At 47.9% G+C, this 24,345-nt stretch overlaps 1 protein-coding gene and 1 long non-coding RNA gene across 3 annotated transcripts; both read left to right on the plus strand.

Annotated features, from left to right (window-relative positions):
• The first annotated feature begins 5,353 nt into the window (after positions 1-5,353).
• Positions 5,354-22,468, plus strand: LOC140215982 (uncharacterized). 2 transcript variants are annotated; one of them, XR_011892612.1, is made up of 3 exons: positions 5,354-5,429; positions 6,538-6,742; positions 22,199-22,468. It is a non-coding gene; the product is annotated as an uncharacterized lncRNA (long non-coding RNA). The 2 variants fall into 2 exon arrangements; XR_011892611.1 differs by lacking the exon at positions 22,199-22,468 and adding an exon at positions 12,150-12,386.
• LOC126539987 (uncharacterized) lies at positions 13,129-16,979 on the plus strand. The gene has a single exon (XM_050186816.3). The coding sequence runs from the start codon at positions 13,177-13,179 to the stop codon at positions 14,197-14,199; it is 1,023 nt and encodes a 340-aa protein (XP_050042773.2). The 5' UTR covers positions 13,129-13,176; the 3' UTR covers positions 14,200-16,979.
• Positions 22,469-24,345: the final 1,877 nt, after the last annotated feature.

The raw sequence follows: 24,345 nt of genomic DNA on the forward strand, positions 1-24,345 counted from the left end.
GCTCGAGTCTGAGATCAAGGAATCTCAAAGACCCTTGCGTGGGGACCTCGTGGGTAACAGTAAGCGGCTGAAGCGCATGACTAAAGCATGTTATTGCCTCCGAAACTGCGTCATCTGAATTCGTGCCAGAGCCATCACATAGAACCAAGTAATCGCCAACATACCGAAAGACTCTCCGGACGCTTGTTCGGGTTAGGGCGTTCTGAAGTAATCTATCTTTCTGGGCAAGAAACAAATCGCTAAGTGCTGGCGCAATACATGACCCTATGCAGACACCGCGTTTCTGGAGGTACACATTCCCTTCCCACGTAACATAAGTCGACTTCAAATATACAGAAAGGAGTTCCAGGAACCCACCAGTTGAAACCCCGGAGGCATTCTGAAAAGCTACAGCACCGTGTGCATCTATACATTCTTCCACGCACTCCAAAATTTCATGTTGGGGGATCGAATATGATAAATCTTTAACGTCTACAGAGCATGCTGCAAAGTCAGTGCTAGAATTGTCTTTTAAAAACCTTATTACATCGTCTGAGGATTTCACCTGGAAAGGATCCTCAACAGTTAGTAGTTTTAGTTTTTCTTGCAAAAACAGGGCAATCGTTTTCTGCCACGTGCCCTTCTCAGATACTATAACCCGCAGGGGCCACTCAGGTTTATGCGTTTTTACAGTGAAAAACATGTCAAGGGATGATTTTTTGCTAGTTTCGATGCTACGCACAAGGCGGTCGAGCTTGAGATTTCCGCATAGCTTCTTTGCAGCTGACTTTGCTTTTCGCAGAACAGACTTTTCATGACTGTTAAAAACAGAACTTATGGCCTCTAATGCCTAATATTGGTACACGTCTTTCGGAATCACAGCGAAGCCCCCCTCCTTGTCAGAAGTAAGCAACGACAGGGAATGTTCTTGCAAATACGTCACCACTTGTCACACAGGTAGGCTCTTCGTGCCCATTTTGCAACGGGCGACCACGTCGACTCCGTCGGACGGGCACCTGGCACTTACAGACTCTGGCCCCGCGCGCGCAACTCGTCGCGCCATTGCCAGTAGTTCCGGTGTAGAAGTCCTCGGCTCGACGGCAAATTTCGGTCCATGACGTAGAACCTCCAGGATCGAGTGACGATTACTTGGTTCTATGTGATGGCTCTGGCACGAATTCAGATGACGCAGTTTCGGAGGCAATAACATGCTTTAGTCATGCGCTTCAGCCGCTTACTGTTACCCACGAGGTCCCCACGCAAGGGTCTTTGAGATTCCTTGATCTCAGACCCGAGCTCTCCAAAGGGAAGGTCTGCTGGGCCTATGAACCCAGGGGCGACAAGGCGCCACTACCATTGAAATCAGCGCATTCAAAACTGGTGAAGAGAGCAATTGCAAACCTTTGTCTAACAAATGCGCTCAAAAAAAAAAAAAAAATCGTGCATCCACGCAATGGGACAAAGTTTTCGTCGGCAGGTTGACCGACTTGTTAGGGCTGGTTACCCGTCGCACCTTCTTGTGTCCGTTGCAGAAAAAATGAGCAAGGACCTAAAACTCGAGCGTGCCCATGGCGAGCCAGGTGGCGAGAAGCCAAAAATGAAAGAAAAGCGACGGACCGTGGCCCTGCCATACGTGCACGACTTATCTCACCGCTTGAATAAGATTGGGCGCAAAGCTGGAGTTAATGTAGTGCTTACTGCCCCCAAAAAACTAAAAAGCCTCTGCCGACGCGTCAATGCTGAAGAGCCGAAAAACCAGGAAGGGTGCACGATAAATCACCAGAATCGTTTTGTGCAGTGCACAGAAGCCGTGGTGTATTCACTACCTCTGAAATGTGGAAAAAGGTATATAGGGCAAACTTCGAGATGCGCAAATGAAAGACTAAAGGAACACAAACTTAGCGTCGAGCAGGCTAACAGGAATCTGGGCATCCATATCAGGGATTGCCCCTCAAAAGATTGCGCCGCAGAATTGAGACGCTGTAAAGTGCTGAAGAAACACAATGACCAGCTGGTCCGGGAGATAATTGAGGCAGCCGAGATTACCAGACTTTGTGACCAATGCGTTAGCACGCTGTCCTTGTTACTGACAAAAAAAGAACTTGAGCTCTTGCATGTACAACCACTATCTTGAGTGCAAAAAAGAAAAAGTGCATGTTTCACATGATGTGCGATCACGTGACTGCGACACGTGTGGGCAATGGCTATAAGAAGCCGTGTTTCTTTCGTAATAAACGTCGTTGAAAGTGAGCGCTTGTGGTGTCTTCTTGTCTCGTCTCTTGTCTACATATTGAGCTGTTACTAGCAGGATGGAAAACCAACAAGCCCAAGCTGCTATTCTAGCGAGACTCAAACCGTAGCGTGGTCTGACCGCAGGCACCACCGTCTCCACTACAACTGCTTCTTTTGATGCACGCAATTAAATATGGTTTCATCGCATCTTTGGCTGGTCGTTTCGCAGCACTTTAGACCGCTCTCGAAAGCAGCATATATCTTCTACTGGTCCGAAAAAGAGCGCGCCCGTTTCGTTCTTTTCGATTGCTCTTCTCCCGCATCGAGCTCTCTCAGGCGCTTCGAGCTAATGCCGCTCCGAGCCCTGTCGTCAGAGCAGTCGTCGAGATGTAGAGCGTCTCCCGGCCTGTCATCCCAACACGACGCCGTAACTGTCGGCGACGGTGCACCGTCACTTAGGAAGCCTGGGCCACCTTGCATGCTGCCGTCTGAACCAGTGTGCAACCCAAGGCTCGTCCGGCGTTTTTCCCGACACCACCGGAAGCTTTGGCAAGGCACAATCAGACGCATTAGTTGTAGTCCCGTTGTTTCGGATGTGCCACTTCTTCCACCGAGAAGCATATTTAACAGGGATAAGCGGGCTAGTTGGTGGTCGTTAATGGAATGCATCATGTAACCGCACTGAAAAACAAGGGACAAGGAAGGAACACACAAGACAGGCGCGGAACTTCAACTAAGACTTAGTTGAAGTTCCGCGCCTGTCTTGTGTGTTCCTTCCTTGTCCCTTGCTTTTCAGTGCGGTTACATGATGCATTCCACCGAGAAGGCGAGTCACCCGTTCGGCTTGCCTGCTTGACCTGGGCCTCATAGTTTGAGGAATGCCGGATCTGTCCGACTCTGACTGTCAAGATGGAGGCGACCAGTCGAAGATACCATCAGATCAGCAGACGCAAGCAGCCCTCAAGCGGTGAGGAACGCACACTCCATCGTGGCCCCTTCGCACTCTATTGTGCTCGCTCTGCGTTCTTTTGTGAGCGAGGTGTCATGAGTACAAACATCACCACCCCTTCAACTCCGTGAAGATGGTCCAACAACGAATCTGTGTTATAATTACACCGAGTGTTACACCATGCAAGTCAAACTTCGCAGACAGTCTACATTGGAAATCTCTTTTTTCACCATTATTTCACCCCATTTTCACTTTTGCGTGTTTAGCTGGAACACCCCAAATATAAAGCACACCAGGCTGTACGAACTGAACCCTGCGCTACAACTCCGACCTCCACCGGGTTTAACCGACGTGAAGTATCGCTTCTGTACCGGCTGTGGTTGGGAGTGGCTTTTACGAAGGCGTACACTACTTTTATTGGAGTAACCGACAGTGCTGCATGCGACATCGAACATCGAACAATTATTGTGCCATTGTCGTCGATTTCAGTCGGAAAGACAAACATTAGCTATCGCATGGCGACGACTGGACGATCAGCCGCTGTCTGTGCAGGTGCTACTTGAAGACCGTCCCCATCGCTCGCCGGCCCACAACGCTATGAAGGCACTTTTGTCTTTCTTGAGGGCGACTGGCCTATGTGAACGTCTCTGAGTTCCTCAGGCCATCCGCATGCATGCGCAAGCTCACCGCGGTTTTGCTCCCCTTCCCCTCTCTCTCTCTCTATCTTGTCTTTCAATTCCCTGTTTCCCGTCCCCCCCCCCCCAGTAGGGTAGCCAACCAGACGCATTTCTGGTTGACAACCCTGCCTTCTCTCTTTATTTAATCCTCCTCCTTCGCGTGGTGAGCATACTATAGGGCTCGGCCTCTCGGCGCTGCCATTGAAACTCGGCAACTCTGGCGCGCAGCTCGGGGTCGGCCCTACGATTACGAGCAAGTTCACGAGCCAACTCTCGCTGACGCTCGCGGTAGGCAGCTTCTTCCTCAGGAGTACGCACTACACGTGGTCATCTCGTAGTTGTAGCTGGGATGGAATGTGCGGAATAACTAATCTAGAGCTCTGAATATTGGGCGCAAGGCACACCACTCGAGATGCGGGTGCTGCAAGGGTTTGGGTCGGGCATGAAATAGATGGTAGCTGGCCCATGCTGTCGATCAACTCATCCACGCTAAGGACGTTGTTGAAGCTTGGAGGGACTTGTTCACATCGAGAACGAGGAACATGGGATTTCACATATATGGGATATGGGAATATGGGATCGCAATTTTTATATGAAGGGTACAAAACGTTACAGTTCATCAGTCTAGCATGACTGAAAGAGCATCTACACTGAGCAGCAGCCAATGGCTGCTTAAAAACACTCTGTCCTCCATAGATCTCTAGGTGAGGGAAAACTGCCGTTTAACCTTCGACCAATGGGAGTGTCCAAAATCATCAGACTCTTTGAGGGAGAGGGGTCGCACACTTACTTCCGGACTTTGGTTTCACTGAACACACCGATGTGAGAGGGTTCTCGTAGACAGACGTACTGACACGAGCAGGCGCCTTTTGATCCCAGCGCTCACCCCGCAGTCAGTAGCTGCCACGTCTGTCCATTGACAGTGAGGACTTTTGGGGCCCGTGAGAAGGCACCGGAAAACACCCTGTTACAGGAGTTATCTTGCTCCAAGCAAACCGTGAAGGCGGCAGCTAATCGACCAACAATTCATGGTCCGCTGAACGCAGTTAGACATGACGGCGCTGTGGGGCTGTTGAGGCGGCGCATTGTTGTCTTTAAAAAGCGGATCGTCGCAGCGGGACGAAAAAATTTTGCAGGTCAGTACCCCTGCAGGCCGATCGTAGCAGCGCAGCAGTCGATTTGACGATTCGTTGGATTTATTTGACGAATGATGTGTCTGCCGGCACTTCTTGAGCGAGAAAGAAGTGCCAGCGTCCACGCGCTCGTAGTATCGCGTTTCAATTATTTCAATCGCTGGGCACTGTTCGTTGGCCTGCAAATCTCCAGCATAACATTTGTTTCTTTCGCGGCAGGGTGGAATCAATCGTCGATAAATTCGATGTCGATCTGCCTCGATCGCCGAAAATGCAGCGTGTGGCAACCACATAAGATTCCCGTAGATAGCATTATTCTCACAGGGTGAAAGGAGTCATGCCAACCTGGTCCCCCCTGTTCAGCTCTTCTTTTACTCTCCCGCTAGGTCCTGCGGCCCCTTTTTAGCGAAGTCCGACAACGAAGGGACAGGGTTCGCATGAACAGCTTCTCGGTAAAAGGTGAGTGTTCATGCGATCGCCGTGGCACTTGAGTCGTCGCCGTCTTGTTGGTGTCGTCACGCTCACGCTCGCGTCACGCACACATACACACACACGCTCACGCACGCACGCACACACACACACTTGCTTAGTGTATGCAGATGATCGTATGTACACACACACATCAACTATTTCACAGTACCACGCGAGCGGCGACTGGCCGGCCTGTCAGCGGCTTTTAATAGCGCAATGCGACGAGGAGATGACGGCTTCCAGTGGACTTGGTGCACATGCGCTAGGAATATATCCTAATTTATGTGAAGCGAAGCTATAGTAAAGCGGTTCATTAAATTCCATACATGTGTTAACCTCGGGCACAGCATTTTGCAATGTACGCATACGTAATTGCACAGCAACATGCCGTGTCATCTATTACGGGCCCGCGGATCGCACTACCTCCCGGATCGGGCCAACATAGCTATGACACCTACGATGACCCTTGTCTCCAGGGTCAACCTACTTTACTATTGCACTATCTCCACAACCGGCCCTCTTTACTTGGCGACAAACCGACTCCGAGTATACACACCAAAACCCGGGGAGGAATGCCCTCCCCCCCCCCCCCCCCCCCCATAGTAGGATTCGCTTAGAATAAAAGAATTATAGCCATGAAGAAGGTAAGTTTGTTGCACTGAGCATATTTAGCTATCGTATGTAGTTTCACCGCGTAATTCCGTAAAAAGTAAAAATGGCCCTATAGGAACATGTGTATAGGTAGTATAAATGGTACTGCGTATAAACCGATTCAATAAACAAGAGCTGTGATGTGTGAGTTATTCGACGAGACAGCATCAGCAGCCCCAGCCGTAGCCACGGTGAGAAAATGTCCCGCAGCGTTAACAAAGAAAGTTTCACTTTAAAAAGGCTGTTGTTCGATGTGGTGACGCTGTGCAGATCTATAAACGGTGCGAAGTAGCTGGCTACACCTGCAAAATGCTTCGCGTAATATCAATTGCCACAGTTCTCGACATCTGCAGAACTTATCAGTTTTCATAAAAATCAAGGAACCATCAGTGACCTAGCATTTTTTTAACAACTCCTGATGCGCTATGAATGTTCCACATTGCAGAATATGGACGGGACCAACCTGCTCATTGTTTTCGTTCACGCTGCCTGGATGTTCGCGGCACCGCCTCGCGCAGCAGGGACTCTGTGCCCCCCGAATTACTGCGCCAACGTCACGTGCACGCCGATCAAGTCCAGCGAGTGTGACGGAAAGGTGGAGGTCAGAGCCAGCGACCGCGGCTGCTGCGAGCAGTGCGTCAAGCAGCTCAGTAAGTTGGGGGTGGGGGGGGGGGGGGGGGATAGGATGTGGTGCCGCTATTTTCCAGTGCGGCGACGAGAAGGTGGAGGCAGGGAGGGGAGCGGGGGAGGGGAGCAGGATTAAACAGGTAAAACAAGGACAGAACGTTCACTATCGAGTGATGTTTATCGTTCGAGTCTTGGGAATAAGTATGCCGAATTTCCCCCTCTGACTACGGCTGTTTACGGGTTGTTGTTCTTTATCGCTAACAAAATTTCTAAATATTTCCCGTGGCATGTAGCACAATTCTACTTCTTGAGCAAGATTACTCTCAGAAGTGGATATTATTTGGCGTAACAATTATAATGAATATTTGACTAATTAACGATTATTCGCTATTTCTCAAACGAATTACGTTACGACAGATATATCAGTTTACGAATTGCAGTCGGCGACTTCAAAAGGCATATCCATTTTAAATGAATTCCGAGGATGACAGTAGTTTCGAGACATGCGTTCCATAATATTGCGATGAAAAGCATTGGCGTTGCACTAATTTTCGAGAGTTAATGAATGAAAACGCGTTTTGTTAAAAAGTGAAGTGGAAGAGCATGCGTTTCTACCGCAAATTTAGCTGCGCTTATCTTAAAACTGATCCTAGTTTCAACATTCTTTCCAAGTGGATGTGCCCTGTGAAATCTCTGGCTTCAGTTCGTGTATTGCAATATGCAGGCTCAGGCAATTAAGCAAAAATTTGATTAGGGAAATATTGTTAATTAGCCATATAGGCATTTTAATTTTTAGTGTAACCAAGTTCAGTCTCTTTGGGTAGTCCAACTCAATCATAAGATTAGTGCGATATGCCACAGGCAATAACATTAAAATAAAGCGACTGGCTTGTGTTGGAGCATAGAATAAACGACGAACAATAAAGATACAGTAAACAACGGCATATAGCCAGCCCATTTTTGTATTTCTTTTGCAATTTTGCTGTCCCATTGCAAAATAGAACTATGTACATAAAGAATTCGAGTTATACAGGGTGTTTCACGTAACTTTAACCATAGTCGTATCTGCCAAGTGCGCGGGGGGGGGGGGGGGGGATGAGACTTGCCCCACCGCCCTACGATCCCCAGATGAATACGCCTACAGTTCAAGTTAAGTGAAACACCCCATATTTGACACAAGATAGGTCACTCACTGAAAGCACAAGAGCACAAATGCAGTATAATAATATAAACACCCTTTCTTTCTTAAGACAGTGCACGAGTAGAATAATTTGCCGTATAATATTCCCCCAGCAACGCCATATTTATACAGGGATTTATTGTGATGACATTTGTTCATATTGACACGTGTACTTGTCTTTATCGGGCGACACGTTTTGCCGCCTAACAAATGTTATCGCATAGCGCAGGACGCGCCTGCATGTAAAATAAGTTTCTGGAATGTTATCCATGGCTCCGTCCACTGTCTTTCACCGCAACTTGTGTTGTCTGATTGCATGTGTGCGTGACGCGAATAATGTGGAACTTTGTGGAAGGCACGCGGGTCCCAGCGATTGCTCTGGAACATTCGACGACAGATGTATAAAAGCCGACGCGCTTGACCCGCTCATCAGGTTTTCGACGATCGCCGACCGTGTTCGCCGCTATCGTTGTGCTATAAGTGTAGCCTGTTTTGTGGGCACAGGTTCGCCCAATAAAAGTTAGTTTTCTCGTTCACAGTATTGCTACTGTGTTATTCAACGTCACTACCACGTGACAATATAGTGCAAACATTGCTTACTTGAGATAGCTGAGCCTGAATTTACGCACTAAATAAAGTAGCACCCTTAAGGGGCCCTTCACCAGGCATCATAAATTGTGGTTACACGCTGGAAGTTGTTACGAGCCCTCTAATGAACATTCGACCACAAGACTTTTTCTCCTTGGTTCGTTAATAGCATCGATAGAAATAGTTTAACCGCCGTGAATGCACGATTTCAGGAGGAGAACTTCACGGCCAACAGACATACTCTCTCCACTTGAACCCATCTAACCTCTGCAAGCGAAATTCCTTCCCTGTGTTCTCCCCTACCGGAGCCAGAAGTTCGCGTGACCCATACGTCATGGGCCCAGCCTTTTTTTCTTTTTTTAAAGCGAAAGATTTACTGGCCGCGAACTTGCGATTTCGTCGTGGCGGTGCTCCGAGAAGGCACATGACGTGACAACGCGCGCCTCGTCGCGGATATTTCTCTCTCTCTCGCTCCCTAGTCACTACTGCGCATGCGCCACTAGTAGCACCGAGCCACAGGTGTTGCGTCACTGCGTAGCAGCGCCGCGCCTTTCCGCCGTCACCATTTGGTATGACCTCACACCACGTTCCTCGTCGGTGTGCTCGCCTCCGCTCGCTTCGCCAGCTGCGTCGCATGACCGATAACATGTCGGAGGATTGAAAAGGAGAGCTCGCGTGCGCCGCAACCACAGTTGAGGCGGCAGTGTAGACGGCGACAATTTTGATAAGCAGGAGGTGTCCAGGAATCGACATCGGAACGAGATGAAGAGGAATCGAATCGCCCAGGAAACAGACGAACAGCACGCCGAACGACTGGCTAAATGCCGCAACATAGCCAGACAACCAGACTAACCTGGACTTGCAATGAAGATTAACCAAGGCTAACCATGCAATGCTTTAGGTTTCGCTAGGTATATACTGGCATAGCCGAGCTAAGCCACTGCCAATTTTTTTTACCCTTGCATTTTGGCTGCGTGGCGCACTTCCGGTGACGGTCCCGCACGCGAGCTGTCTCGCAGCGAACGATCTCGCCTGACACCTGACAAGCGGTATGAGTGATACGACGCGGGTCTAGGCGATAAGGCATTCTAGCTAGGCATGCACCTCGGCAGCGGCGCAAGCGTTCTCACCCTTCGGTTGTGCTCAAGAACCGCCGACATTCAACCTGGCGCGGGCATTTATTCTTGTAACATAGAACCGGGCACTCCGCCCACCACTTTTAAGTTGATGGCCAAATAAAGCCGTACTATTTTCGCTCCACCGTTGCGCTGTGATTCTCTCAGACGCAATAAGTCAGTGTCAAACGAGCACTGAGGCAGGCGGAAGTGGATCAAAAAGGCATAATCGCGCGCTGAAACCCGCTAGAAAACGGCTGATAGTTTCGTTTTCAGCGCGCGCGACTGCACGGCGTGGGGAACAAGCAGACGAAACGGATGTAACGTCCCTCTTTGCTACTGCACAAAGTAAAGCATTCGGTATGTAGGCTGCGTTATCTCCCTAAACATCGTATTGTCTAGTGGAGCAATAATTGAAACAAATAACTGGTGCAGCCTTGAATATTTCTCGATGTGTCGCGGGGAGTGTTGTTTCAGCAAAGCGAATTACGTAAGCGCACTGGTGCGATAGCTGGAAGTCAACTCTCCGAGTGGGAGGGCAGCTCTCTTAGATGAAGAGCGCGTGGCGTTTGGGTTGAAATGTCAGCTGCTTTCGCGGCGCGCAGCGGTGTAGTGTACTTTGCAGATACGATCGTCAGCGCTCATTGTATACATTGCGCTTGTTTGTTTAAAATGTCCAAACCTGGTGGGGGGCGCTATATAATGACGTTTTCTTGTGACTATACCTCCCGCCCTTACATCCTTACTAGCATGTGTTTGAGTGAACTAATATACCTATAAGCGAGATTGATTTCTTTAATTTTACATTTCCACTCTGGTGGGTGTTTTGACAGAATGCACACTACCTTTTCTTATTACAGTGACATCCGTTATTCTATCACCACCCTCGTCATTTGGATGTCCGTCAAAGCAATCCCCATGTGTTTTCCGAGACGTTTATAAAAATTGGTTGACGCTTCCTTCAAACAAATCGCTCATAACACGAAGGTGAAACGCGTATTAAATCAGTGGCAGCTTTCTTGAACATTCATAAATACAAGTTCGTAAATACACACAATCCTTTATTAATTACAGTTTTGCTCGTGAAGGGAAAAATAGTGACGGCGATAGGAAACACACCAGGCATGTGCTACTGCGCAGGGTAAACAGAACCCCGGAAGCTACCGGTTGCCGTAGGTTGTACATCCGACGCGACGGTCAAAGCGTGTGTAGCGAAACTGTGTCGTTAGAGTCCTGAGTCCACGGCTAGAGCTCCGGTGGCAGTGCTCGAGCGCGCCCCATACATTTGTTTAAAAGGTGCGTTTGGCGAGCGCGCTCATCAAGTGGAATCTCTGGCTGAAGGCGAGCATACGTTCAAAAGCGACCGACCGGCGGGGCAGGCACACCTTTTTCCTTCGCATCTATTTTCTCACCGCTCTGCTTTTTTATCCTATTTTCCGGCGTTAGACATTCAGCACACGAATGTCCAGGTTGACATGTCGTGGTTGAGTAGATAGCCACTCCGCCAAAGCTGCCGCAGATAATAATAAAGCATCCAATAAAGCGGTGGTGCGCATATATAAGCAGTTACGATAAACTGACATCATGTTCGTTCATGAGCCGCACAAAGAGATTGATTGAAGGGGAGCACATGCCCAAGGGCTCAAGTAGTATTCAAAGTTGTTAATAGAAGAACGGTACGCAGCCAGTGTCCTATGACCAAGGATGCAAGCTGATCCGACCATTTGTTTCGAACCCCGTTTCCTTAGCACTGCAGCCCGATACGCTGTGCATTGGACAGTGGACTACACAGTGATCCAAGTTGGCGGCAGAACTGTTCGAGAGAGATAGTCCGCTGACGGGGCGGGGAGAATCCTCATCATGATAATCGCATTAAAAACTATTTGCCGCAATTGACCTGTTCTTAATATTTCAGTGAAGATACATCCGACCTCCTCAAATATTGTTGCTACTGCCATAGCAAAATAATTGAAGGGACCTGCGATACGTCTTTGCAGACAATCATGCGAGGACACTGCCAAGGAGCCCCTCTCCCCTTTAAAGAAGAAAAAGAAGAAAAAGGAAAACGTTTTCACATGACGCCTTGTTGCGTTTTCCCAAAAAGCTTGAGAAAACTGAGGAATTTTCAACCAGCTGCGCAACATAGCAGCTTTTCTGAAGGCGCAAAGAATAGCACACCGCCGATATGGAACGATTAGTGAATAGCCCGTGAGAGCATAAATGACTACTCGTACCTTGTCTCAAGCAATGAAATATGCGTGATTCTGCGTGCCTTCTGGTTTCAATGCTGTTTCATTCCTTTCTTTACGCCGCGGATATTTGAACGCATCAAGAATATGAAATTCTGAGTTGCCGTAGATCGATTTTCTCAAGACGAACTTTTCACGAGACGAACGAATTTCCGCGGTCCTTCCGGGTTCGTCAAGGGAAGTGTAGTTCAGCGCCTTCCCAGTGCAGGGTTAACTTGGGCTCGGAACGAGGCAGCGTCCCCTCCCCCCCCCCCCCGGACGGCTTCTCTTCATTTCGTTTTTTTTTTTATTCTTTCAGATGAAGGCGATGTGTGCTTCGATTGAACCGTGTACGGTCTCCGAAAGTGGGGTGAGTGCAAGAGGGGCTTAAAGTGCAACAGGGCGATTTCCAAGTGCGAGAGATCTCGCAATCTGCCCTTCGATGACGACGACGACGAAGACGAGACGGCAGCCATACTTGCCTATTTATAAAGCTCGTTCCCTGCCCGATAACGGCGCCTCGACCGTGTGTCGTACTAACGCACATTCACGCACGCGTGGATCCAGCGCAGCTACTGTACACCCGACACTTACAGACGCGCAGGTCCGTGCTGATGTGTTTACGACATATACAGACGTGCGCAAGATGCTCCAACGTTTTTGTCAACTGCAACAGCCGACCATATTTAGTGCCTGTTGAGGCTGTCTCACTAATGGCCAGAATTAGTTAGCGCTAATAAGCGCATGTCTGATAGAAGGACCGAGGCGCCCTTTCCAGCAACATCACAGAAGTAAAAGAGCATGGCTGCGCATTTTTTTGAATAAACGCCGCGATATAAGCCAATGTTATTTAGCCCTTATTCATTTAAACAGTGGGAGGCCGGAACGGGGAGAGAAATAGTTCAGTAAATTATGGCAGAAAGAAATAAAAATTGAAGGACGCTTAAGCTTCGCCTTCAAGAGTGGAACGCGATAGCGTTATCGCACCCCGTTCGCACCGCCTACTCAAGCGCGCTACGCCAGCCAAACGTCGCGATCGGCACAGATAGCCGGGCCCCGACGCGCCATAAGGCGGACGCGATCATGGGGCGAGTGGCGCGCCACGTGTCGGGGCAGCGCCGTACATTGCGAGGATGGGGTCTTCTGTGTTTGCCGCAAGATGGCTCAGCGTGTGCGCAGAGCGCAGAAGAAATCTAGCGGAAACGTACTTCGCTACTCGTGAAACGGCGACTTTTATAAGTTACATGGCCATAATTACCGATATACACCGCAGTATAACTTTCTACGGCCTGAAAGATTACAGGATTGTACTGCCGCCGCTGCCAACCGGAGAAGGACTGAAAACAATGGTTGTTCTTCACTGCGACACCGCTGGAAGGCCTTACAGGATAGAAGATTTCCGCCAGCCGATGAAAGAAGCCGGCGTCATTGAACAGGTGGGCGGCATTGGAGCGTACCAGATGTCGCACGTCTGGTTAGTCAACTTCCGTAGTGAAGAAGCCAAGAAAAAGTTGCTCGACATCGGGCATATTGTTGTTAAAGGGAAGACTTGCGTTGTCTTTGACCCTGAAAGGCAGGAAGTGCGGCTGAAGGTGCATTGGTGTGCCTTCAACGTCAGCAACGAAACTCTGAGGCGGGCGTTCGCCGAGTACGGCGAAGTGAAAGAAGTTTCGAGCGATAGATGGAAGACCGGCGGGTTTGAAAACGCCGACTCGACTACTCGTGTTGTGCGGCTGGTTCTTCGAGAAGGTGTAAGCCTCGAGCGCATACCCCATCAGCTGCGTATCGGGAACGGTACAGTATTAGTCGTCGTGCCCGGGCGTGCGCCGATATGTCTCCGCTGCCGCAACACAGGCCACATTAGGCGGGACTGCAAGGTGCCCAAGTGCAGCGAGTGCCACGCCTTCGGGCATGAAGAGGCTGAATGCACGAAGTCATACGCCCGCGCCGCGACTCGAGGAACATTCGGCGATAATAGTGAGCTGCACATGGACGAGGATGAAGCTGAGCAAGCTGCCTCCAACCCAGTGGTCGAGAGCCCAACGGCCGCAGCGCTGAGCGATGAAAAGGAAGGCGCCATGCCAGGGACTCGTGAGTCAGCGCCCAGCACCCCCAAGTCGGCAACCACGAGCATGGATACCAATTCACCGCAAGATATTCCACGCCCTTCTGAAAAAAGCAACGAGGAACCCATGGAGTCTGACCCTGCGGCTGCGAAACGACGCCACGACGATGTCAGTGCAATGAGCCAGGAGCAACGACTGCGTCTCCTAGAACGCCAGCGGGGCGTAGGCGAAGGGAAAAAGCAGCGTGTCACCAGCGGGCTACGATCGTCGTCGCTTCCTCGCGACGACAACCCGAAGACCTAATAATGGAGGGACGGCACTACACGGCGCGGCGTTGTGCGCATGAAGGTAAGCGCCGTACTGGCGGCCTGGTCTTGCTTAACGATGGCGGCATTTGAAAGACACCTCGTAGTAGCCACGCTTAATGTCAGGGGTCTTTCATCCAGGAGGAGGCAAAATCAGCTGCTGAGACTCGTGACTGAGCAGGAATTGGATATTGTAGCGATACAAGAGACCAAAATCGAGAGTCAAGACCAGACCGACAGAATGGTGCTCTCGTTCAGTAGTCGGCATGATGTTTGCGTGTCTCATGCCGTGGGTACCTCGGCAGGTTGCATGCTGTTGATTCGCCAGTCTCTGGGAGCGATTGTGGAAAGAGTTGTGACTTGCGGTTTCGGTCGATGGATTGTCTGTGACATCACACTTGCTGGTTTGGAATTGCGTATTATCTGTATCTACGCACACACTAACACGGAAGAGAGGCGAAACCTTTTTGAGATAGTCGGCAACCATTGTGACACAGACCGTCTGCTTGTCTTACTTGGCGATTTCAACTGCGTAAGCATGGCACGAGATAAAACCAGTGCGACGCCCTACCGAGATGCGAGTACTGCCTGTTTAAGTGACATAATTGATCGCTGTCATCTAGAGGATGTTGGTGATTGTCTCGGATGTGGCTCTGGCGTTCGGTTTACCCATTTCCAAGGAACGAGTCACGCGCGTCTGGATCGGGCGTACGTATCTGTTGAACTGATACCGTACTGCGGTGAATACAGCGTACAACCAGTGCCGTTCAGTGACCATTGTCTTGTTGTCTTCCATGTAGGTAAAAGAAAAGGAACGAAAAGCAAATTTGTGTGGGAAAACTGGAAACTTAATGAGAAGCTTCTAAACGATGATATCTTCGTGGATCGCGTTACGTCGGCGATACACGAACTGCCAATGGCGGACAACGAACTTCTGGGAGCGAAGTGGGAAAGATTTAAGCAGGCAATGAAAATGATGGCAATTGAACGATCGTGCGCTATAAAGCAAAAGCAAAGGCTGCAGGAAAACACGCTGAGAGATGACCTAAAGTTTTTGATAATGCAAGAAGGAAAGCAGCCAGGCACTTGTACCGAAGAAATGCGCACCGTCAAGCAGAAACTAGAGGCAATAGATACGGAGCGATATCGAGGAGCGATCGTGAGGGCGAGGGCACAGCGGCTGTTAGCGGGCGAAATGCCCACAAAACGTGCTTTCGGCTTTGAAAAAAGGCACGCCCGCAAGAATGACATACCAAAAATAGAGTGGAACGGTGTAATCTTCGTAGACAAAGGAAATATAGAAAGGGCCTTTTATGAATACTACAGCGGGCTCTTTGGTTACACCAAAGTAAGAACCGAAGACTTCAAGACCCGTTTCCTCTCTTTAATGCCGCGGCTTAGTGATGATACGAAAGAGCGGCTAGAACTGCCCATTTCAACAGAAGAAGTGCGGAAAGCCATAGAAGACCTCAACCCGGGAAAGTCCCCAGGACCAGACGGGCTAGTAGCACCGCTTTATAAGGCATTCAAAGATGATTTAGCACCGGTTTTGGCTACACTGTTTAATGAGGCTTATGACAAGGATATGCTTCCTCCTTCATTTTTAACATCCCATACAATTTTAATACCAAAAAGCGAAGATGAAGCTAGACTGCGACAGGTTACCGCTTACCGACCCATATCCCTGACTAATGTAGACTACAAGATCTTCATGAAAATTCTGGCTAAAAGACTCCAAGCCGTGATGCAAGAATTAGTGGGACCACATCAGACCTGTGGTATCAAAGGTCGCACCATATATACCAACATACACACAGCCCGGTCCGTGCTCGAGTGTTGCGACGCTTTGCATGAAAGCATCGCAATGCTCCAGCTCGATCTAGAGAAAGCCTTCGACAGGGTGCCGCATGACCTCTTGTTCTCTGTTTTAGAGCACGTTAATGTCGGATCAGTCATCTGCCAAGGCGTAGCCATGGCGTACAGAGGATGCACGACGCGGTTGTTAGTAAATAAGGGGGTGGGAGCGCGCATCCAAGTGCAACGCTCTGTGCGTCAGGGTTGCCCCCTGTCACCATTGCTTTTTTGTTTGTATATTGAACCTTTTTGTTTGAGCGTTATTGAAAGCAACAGCGTTCATGGTTTTCGTTTGCATGCGGCGGAGGTCCGCATTCTCGCGTATGCTGATGACATTGCCGTATTCTGTGCTGACTACGAAAGCGTTCGTGTTGTGGTTCAAATCGTGAAAGACTTTTGTTCTGTGAGCGGGAGTGCTGTGAACTGGGCTAAGTGTTTGGGGTTCTGGCACGGCGACTGGCCCTTAACCCCAACGAATTTCGCAAACATGACTTGGACAGCAACCCCAGTAAAATATTTAGGAGTGCCGCTGGAGAATTATCGCGACAGTGAGCCATATTGGAAATGCCAAGTTGCTGAAATGCGTGAGAAGGCCGACAGGCTCAAAGGCTTCAGCTGGTCTATTTTCGCGCGTGCCACAATTTGTAACCTTTTTTTTGTAACCAAGCTGTGGTATGTCTTGCAAGCAATTCATTGTTCTCGCGTCAATGTGCAGAAGCTGCACCGTGTATTTGCGGTTTTTGTGTGGGGAAGCACTTGGGAGCGGACACGACGCACCAATCTGTTTCACCGCGTCCGCTCTGGAGGACTAGGTTTGGCCCATCTATATCTGCGCCAGTTGGTTAACCGATTTATGTTTTTTCGTGACACGAATGACCCCTTTTTGCGAACTGTGTGTCAGGTTAGGTTGGGCAGGGTTTTGCCAAATTTTGTTGTTAGTTCGGAGAGTATGCAAGGGAGCATTTTTGGCTTCCTTAAAGAGGTGTACATGGCATGTCGCGTCTTGCAAGTGCGATTTTCGTTTGAATATTTGTCAGTGGTGTCGCGAAAGAAACTTTATAAGGATCTGTGTGAGGTCTTTCTTCCGGTACCGTTGTACAGGTCGTTGTACTGTGCAGGTCCATGGCAGTCAGTTCTTAAACGTGTGAAAAGAATGACTGTACCAGGCGGAGTTAAAAGTTTCTTCTTTAAGCTCCATACGAACACTCTTGAAGTCAAGACGTATTTGGAAGCGAAGGGTTTCTTTGTGCCTTGGGGAAATCATTGTTTCATATGCCGGAAGCCGGAAACTATCGAACATGTTTTCTTAGATTGTTGGGAAGCCCTCTTCTTTTGGGACATTCTCCAACGCACGATTAAAAAAGACTTACCGGTTGATGCTTTCGGAATTAGATTTCTACCCGTCGAGAGTGAAGACGGGGTTCCTTTTGACATGATTATGATATTGGGCCTGCACAGTATTTGGCGATCCAGGATGGCGGTCAGCCACGCAGACATTGATGCCAGGCCGATAAGACAGTATTTTTGTGAATCTGTTAGCAGAGCTATTGAAGGATACAAGATACAAGACCCAGTGCCTGAGTGGCTTCCAAGAATGGAAGCTTTGCTACACATGCGTGAATTTTAATCTCATCACGTAACCCCAAGTGAGGGTGACGTATTTTTAGCATACGTGTTGTGTTCTTCGCGCGGACTGATTTTGTACACTGACGTGTTGAAGTCGGCAATAAAGAAAAAAAAAAAAAAAAAAAAGCTCGTGGCTGAGTGGTAGCGTCTCCGTCTCACACTCCAGAGACCCTGGTTCGATTCCCACCAGCCCATCTTGCAAGATGTTTTTTATTTATGAAGTGCCTACTGGGACTTATCGCTCACGGCCAACGCCGTTTACGCTGACACCGACGCCGACGACACCGGCTTTTCCGCGACAAGAGCTCCTTAACGCTGTCGCGTTAAAAACGGAGAAACGAAATCAATGTCTCAATGTACGACTTCTCGTTTCGCTGTTATGTGTGCACGAAGAAACCGTTTCGAGGACTGCTGAAGGTCATTCAGAATTTTTAAATAAAACTTACTTCATTTATGTGCAAAAAGAAACAAAAAGCTTTGGAGGACGCCTTAGCTTCGTCTTTAAGAGTGGAACGCGGTAGCCTTCGAAGACCTACTGCTTTTCAAGTCTTCCCGGCAACTGCAGCTTATGTAACCGTATCGTTTGCGGAGAAACGCTGGCTGCGAACGCTATGCACATAGCGGAACTTTCTGGTTGAAACGCGGCCTCCTGCATTGGCCGATCTCCTGTTATTGTTTCGCACTTTTAATATTGAAGTCTGAGGAGATCTAACATAAAGGATGCACTGTGGGCGTTCCTTTTTCATTACATTTGTTTGTGGCCTGCGGCTCTCGAAATTCCGAGAAATAACAATGTAAAGAATGAAAGACAAGATATTAGCAACATTGGTGGTAGAAGAGTGTTTGGTATGCACGGTTCGGACTTCGGCTTTTCCTTTGACCAGTCGACAGAAGTTTCTGCATGCGACTTTCACCCAGATTACGTGACGCAGCGCTTGCAAATGTTGAATGGAAGTCTTCTGAACTTCAGCAAATTTTTAGAGTCAGCAGAGTAGAGAAAACGAACGCGATCCAGCAGGTAAGGTGACCGTATCTTTGCTAGAACGGAATAATTTGCCAAAACAAGGGCCCCGCTTTTGATAAATTGGGAAGTGGAAGGTTTGAAAACTAATCAGATCAACTTTCTCAACATGGTTTTTGCATGTCCCCTTATTCTTCGCTGAATGTGTCGCTTATTTTTTACAGCGAAGCTGTTAAGGGCTGCTTTCCCCACTATCGTGTCCGCGTGTAGAAAAAAAACACTGAAATCCCGAAGATGGTGCAATTCGCGACCCACCCGCGGCGGAAGTGCAGTTTGCCATTAAGGGGCCCACATACAGAGCTTCGCTGGTCATCCTTCTTCAAAGAGTGGAAGGGCACTGAGTTTTTTTTTTTTTTTTGTCGCACGTAGGAGTACAGGAGCAGCCAGCGTTTGCAAAGGGCGCCAACATCTTCTTGCGTACACTTAGTGAAAAAATATATGTTCTTTAAAACTTATTCGCATCGTATCCTATAAGTGGCTCTGTCACTGTATCCTTACTTAATTTGCCATACTGGCATGAAAGCCACCTACCTTTCCCTGTATTTCCCACTTTCCTTTTCACCAGTGACGAGTTGCAGGCTAGGGACACGCTTTCCGCGCCGACCTCTCCTCTTTTCTCTCATTAAAGACTACTCCCTGCTGGCATGAAATCAATTGCCAAATAAAATTATGTGCAACCTACAGCATGCAAGGTGGCATAAGTGCACAATGCTATTAACAGACAGCTCGAGGTTCATAATATGACGCAGATTCGGTGCAGACACGCTACAAACCTTGCTTCGAATGGCTTAAGCGTTGCCAGTGTGATGAAAACCGCAGCAGCGGGTGTGGCGTAACTGCGCGTCTATCAACTGATTGAATTGAATTGAAACGAATTCAATTGCCTTTATTTTTATATACGTACAACCTGTGGGGAATTTAAGGAAAAAGTTGTACACAAGAACTTGACGGCCTTAAGACCCTGTCTGAGGGCAGCAGTGGCAGGCACTGTTTCAGGACCGACAGCACAAACAATACATTACAATACTACACAATGTTGGCATCAACTTGAGCCGGCAAAAAAAGAAAATTTAAATTTAGGAAGAAACCCTGCAAAAGATCGAGCAATGCGCAGTTTACACATAAGAGAGAAGCGAAGAAATTCCGATAAGCAGCCTAAAACAGTATATACGGTCATGGTCAAATTTCCTTGAAAAAGTCACACAAACGCGAAACAGGGCAGGATGTGACGTCGATATTATCGCGCATGAGTGCGTTTAACAGGCGTGGTAAGCGATGGTGTAGCATTCGAAAAGCGTAGTTGTTCGAGGACGTGGCACATGTCCGGGTTATCATGTGCTGTTTCTGTTTCTAACTGCGTTAGGGACAGTTCTAACAACTGCGTCGTTGAAGTTTCCGTTTCGAGACATACGCACGTATACACGCTACTTTGAAAGCTGGTAATTGAATGACGCCAGCAGACAAGAGTTCTGAAGCATGAAGGAACTTTCGGCAAAGAGAAGCGCCACGCACTCGAAACACTGTAGACCGTGGTTGTCTGTAGCTTTTCTTAGTCTGGATTCACACGCGGGCGGGGGGGGGGGGGAGGGGAGGTGGAGTTAGAGCCTGCCCTGCGGGTCACGCAGACACGTGATCACTTCACGCAGTGCTCCACGGCGGGTGCGCGCTCGTGGAATCAACGTGCTTACTCTCGACTCCAGCTATTACGCGCGTTGCCGAAGTGCCGAAAGTGTGAGCGTTGTCCTCTCTATTTCAGATATCGACGAGTTCGAAAGGGCTGCGCAATCCGTCTTTCGCACCTGTGTTGATAGGCAGGAAATAAACTCAAGAATTAGGGACGATTGTGTATACGCGATCTCGCCTTTGCGATCCCGAAGTCTAGTAACACCGCGGATAGCTAGTCAGACCAATCCAATCCGCGTTGATAGACCTGACGCTCATTAAACTAGAAGAGCGCCGCCGAACAAACCGGCGCAAGATATATCCCTCCGCGTTCTGTACACGCCCTGCAAGCTCAGAGAGCTGCATGGACTCTGCGAGGGCAGCACGCTGTGATGACGCAGGCGTCACGTGATACGGTCTCCAGTGTGAAAATTTCTGTTCCTGCGAGCAACGGCTTGAGGAATCGCGGATATCGTGCGAAATAAGGAACATGATAGCCCGCGAAATAATAAAAGTCCATAATATTGAAAACATAGATAACGCGCGCATGCATTAGTTGCGCATCCGCCTCGCTGTACAGTTCGGAAGTTAAATTATTTCATTTAGTCATTTACTTGACAACATCGGAAATGTGGCCTACTTTCATCCCCGGCTTCTGCACAGCATGTTATTGTTAAATGACCATACAGACGCGACACGAGTCAATGAGCGAATAAAAAACACATGCGCATACGCATAGACAAGTTGACTGGCTCTTGTTGCTACGCTGCTTTTATATTTTTTAATACTACGGAAATTTGGGCTGGTTGATACGGTTTCATTTTAGGAAGAAAGGTAGGCGTGCAGACAGGAAGAGGCAAGTGGACAACACGAACGTCAACTGTCAACTGAAAGGTCGCATATAGTGGCGGAAAAGAAAGCAGAAACAAAACTTCCTACTTTCATATTCTTGTGTATCTGTGAGATTACTTTGGTGCTTCGTAGCTCTAATATACTTGGGAGCCAGGCTAGCGTCTGCAGGGTCTCAGTGAAGTCGGTACTTATCATGTGTGCGATAGTAGAGCAAAAGCCTTAAACCAAGAAAGATCAAAAGAAAGCAGGTTGCGCTTACGTTCTGGTTACTGTTAAACCGGGATCCGTGTTGCAAAAATAAAATGTTGGCACATGACGTTTTTTTACGTGTCGCCTAATTTGTACGGCAGGTGACTCTTGGCATCACGCTGAACTGAATGTAGAAAAGCAGGCAAAATATTGGCATATATCTAAAAAAATGATACATTCTCTCAATGGCGCTTGAACCATTAAAAACTTAAACTTCTGAAAGATTCCGCGCCCGAAGAAAATACAAGAAGTGAATTACACTTACCGAAATAAAGCTTATGTCTTAATGACACTGCTTACATTCGAACTTTTACATGATGTACCATTATATCATGACACCAAGACGTCACTGAGCCCTAACTTTACAAAACACTTGACCGTCGAGTGTGAATAGTCAGCGCGCCATTAAACACCTTCCCCATGTCACCTTTTGTACACTTGTGAGAAGTAGACAGGGGCGATAATCTGAAAGCTCATTATTGCCGTAGAGGCAGGCTTCCAAGAATGATGTTATTTGCAGCAGCATTTTTTTCTTCACACCAAGTAAATGTTGGAATTGAGAAGTTGAAGTCCCAGCTCTTGTGATACCAGGGTTGCATTATTTATGAAAATTGTGAAACGAATATCTAAACTTTTCTGTGACTATCTTTAGTAGTAATGTGCCACTGAGGTCGACTGCAGACTTTGGTATCAGAATAGCAGATGAGACTCTTCGCACATCTGTCTGTTGCAGGCACACCGAGCAATGGAAAGAACACGCATGGTTCTACAAGCTGTGAAATGAAAACGAGAAAAAACGTCACTCATATGCTGGGACAAAATCTTGCAGAAAAAAAAATACTTGAACACAAAGAACATTTCTCCTCTGGATCAGAAGCCTTGTTTTATTTTGTGAATTCGGGCATTTATACATCTTGAGTCACCTCCGCCACTGGGTTGACTTAATCGATGCCCATGACAACAACAGTCCAATCATGCGACGCATACCTTTATAATAAATGAAATGCTGCCTAAATATCTCGAACATCTTACTGGAGATCACGACTGTCTAAAGGCTGAGCTGGTTCACTTTATGTGACCACACTCTTTCCCGTAACATGCAGGTCTGAGTTACGAGAAAAGCTAACAGACCAAGTAGTTACATAGGGCGCCACGCAGTTTCATTTTCACCTTGTTTCCTTAAAAAAAAACACCTTTCGGGTTATATTACACAAGGGGTGGTAAAACGAAACATTGAAGGAGTGGTCACCCACATTGTTATTTGCAAAATAATACTTAATGCATGAATACAGATAATTTGGCGAGGGTAGCGTTGCGATAGAAAAGGCCGTTCCAGTCTGCTACTATGGCGAGGAATAAGTGAAGGCGATAAGGCTACATTACCTCTGCTTGCGCGAGCAACATTTCGTGGATGACCCGTGCGTTGCCATGTGCGTCATGGCAGTAGGGTTTGTGGCGCGTGGCGAAGTGAACAAGTAAATTGCAAAATAATGGCGAGATCGCGATGCCTTGGCGACCTGCTTGGTTTGTATAGACTGCAGTATGTACAAATAAATAAACAAAATAAATAAATAAATAAATAAATAAATAAATAAATATGACAGGACGTACAAGCCCGATTCTACTCTTAATGAGGACTCGCGGCTATCGCGCATTAAAGTTAACTACAAAACCACATCGCAGAGAATGTTTGCGCACCTTAAGACGTACATGCGTATTCATAATGCCGCACGAGTGAGTTAATCTCAACAGTACTTTTCGCAACATTACATACAATGTAAGAGCAACGCATATGGTTTGAAACGATTACAGATTCAGCTGTGATTTTCGAGATATTCTTGGTATTCAACGATATCAATAGTTTATAGAAAAGAAACCATGCCCTCCGACGAGTCTATACAAGGAGAAAACGAATGCTCATCTTCTAATTACGTTTTGTCATTTTAGAGACGTAGTTTTGGCTTCCTTTTATTGGTTGTTCACGTGTTTTATTAGCACGTACCCACAGCGTTGCGACACCCTCGCTTAGTTCGAGTTTTGTATTAATGCAAAAACAGATACTCAATCGTCATCCCTGTAATAGCTAGTTCCGCTCAACACGAAGACCTCTCCAAATCATCTTCATTTACCCCTCTGCTGCGTCATCCTTATGCGTCCTGTAAGGGAAAAGCCTTCGCCTATGAGCGCGATTAATGAGGAGGACCAGAAAGCTCGGCCGCTTGTTACTAAAAGCAAGACAGGGAAGGCACATGAGAAATTAGGCGTCTTTAATTGTAACAACAAAATAATAAGGAAACGGCAAATAAAAAGGGCAATTTTCAGCCGTCACTCGGAGCCAAACCCACGACCATCGACTGGTGCGAGGGATGACCAATCGAGCAGCCTCGGCAGCTTTCCCCCGTAATTTTTCTTTGTCGTTGTAGGACGTGTACTAGACAATGGCGTTTCCTCGTCTTCTGCCATAGTTGGCTGCGTGTCCTTTGACTTGAAACATGCTGCTTTAACGTGCAATGTACATTGAGCGCCTGTGCAACAAACACCGCTACAACGTAGTCACATGTACAACGAAGGAATAATTATGTCCCGGTTCTATTGTGAGCTGTTCTGTGCGCGATCTTTACAACGAAGTGACCTGCATGATAAATGAGTTCGGAGGCTCCAAGCACTTCGTTACAAAGTGTTTCCACTGTATGCCAACACTTCGGACAGGTCACTGAATGACATGTCCGACTCCGTTTCGAAGCACTTGATCTCAGCCAGATCATTGCCCGTATACGTGTTTGATTCCTCATCAATTGCACCATACAATTTAAAATGTACAGCTACCTGGGGCTCCATATTGCTTTTTTGGGGATAATTTTATTATTTCTGAGACAAACG

Source organism: Dermacentor andersoni, chromosome 2 (assembly GCF_023375885.2).
Source record: "Dermacentor andersoni chromosome 2, qqDerAnde1_hic_scaffold, whole genome shotgun sequence".
NCBI classification, from domain to species: domain Eukaryota; kingdom Metazoa; phylum Arthropoda; class Arachnida; order Ixodida; family Ixodidae; genus Dermacentor; species Dermacentor andersoni.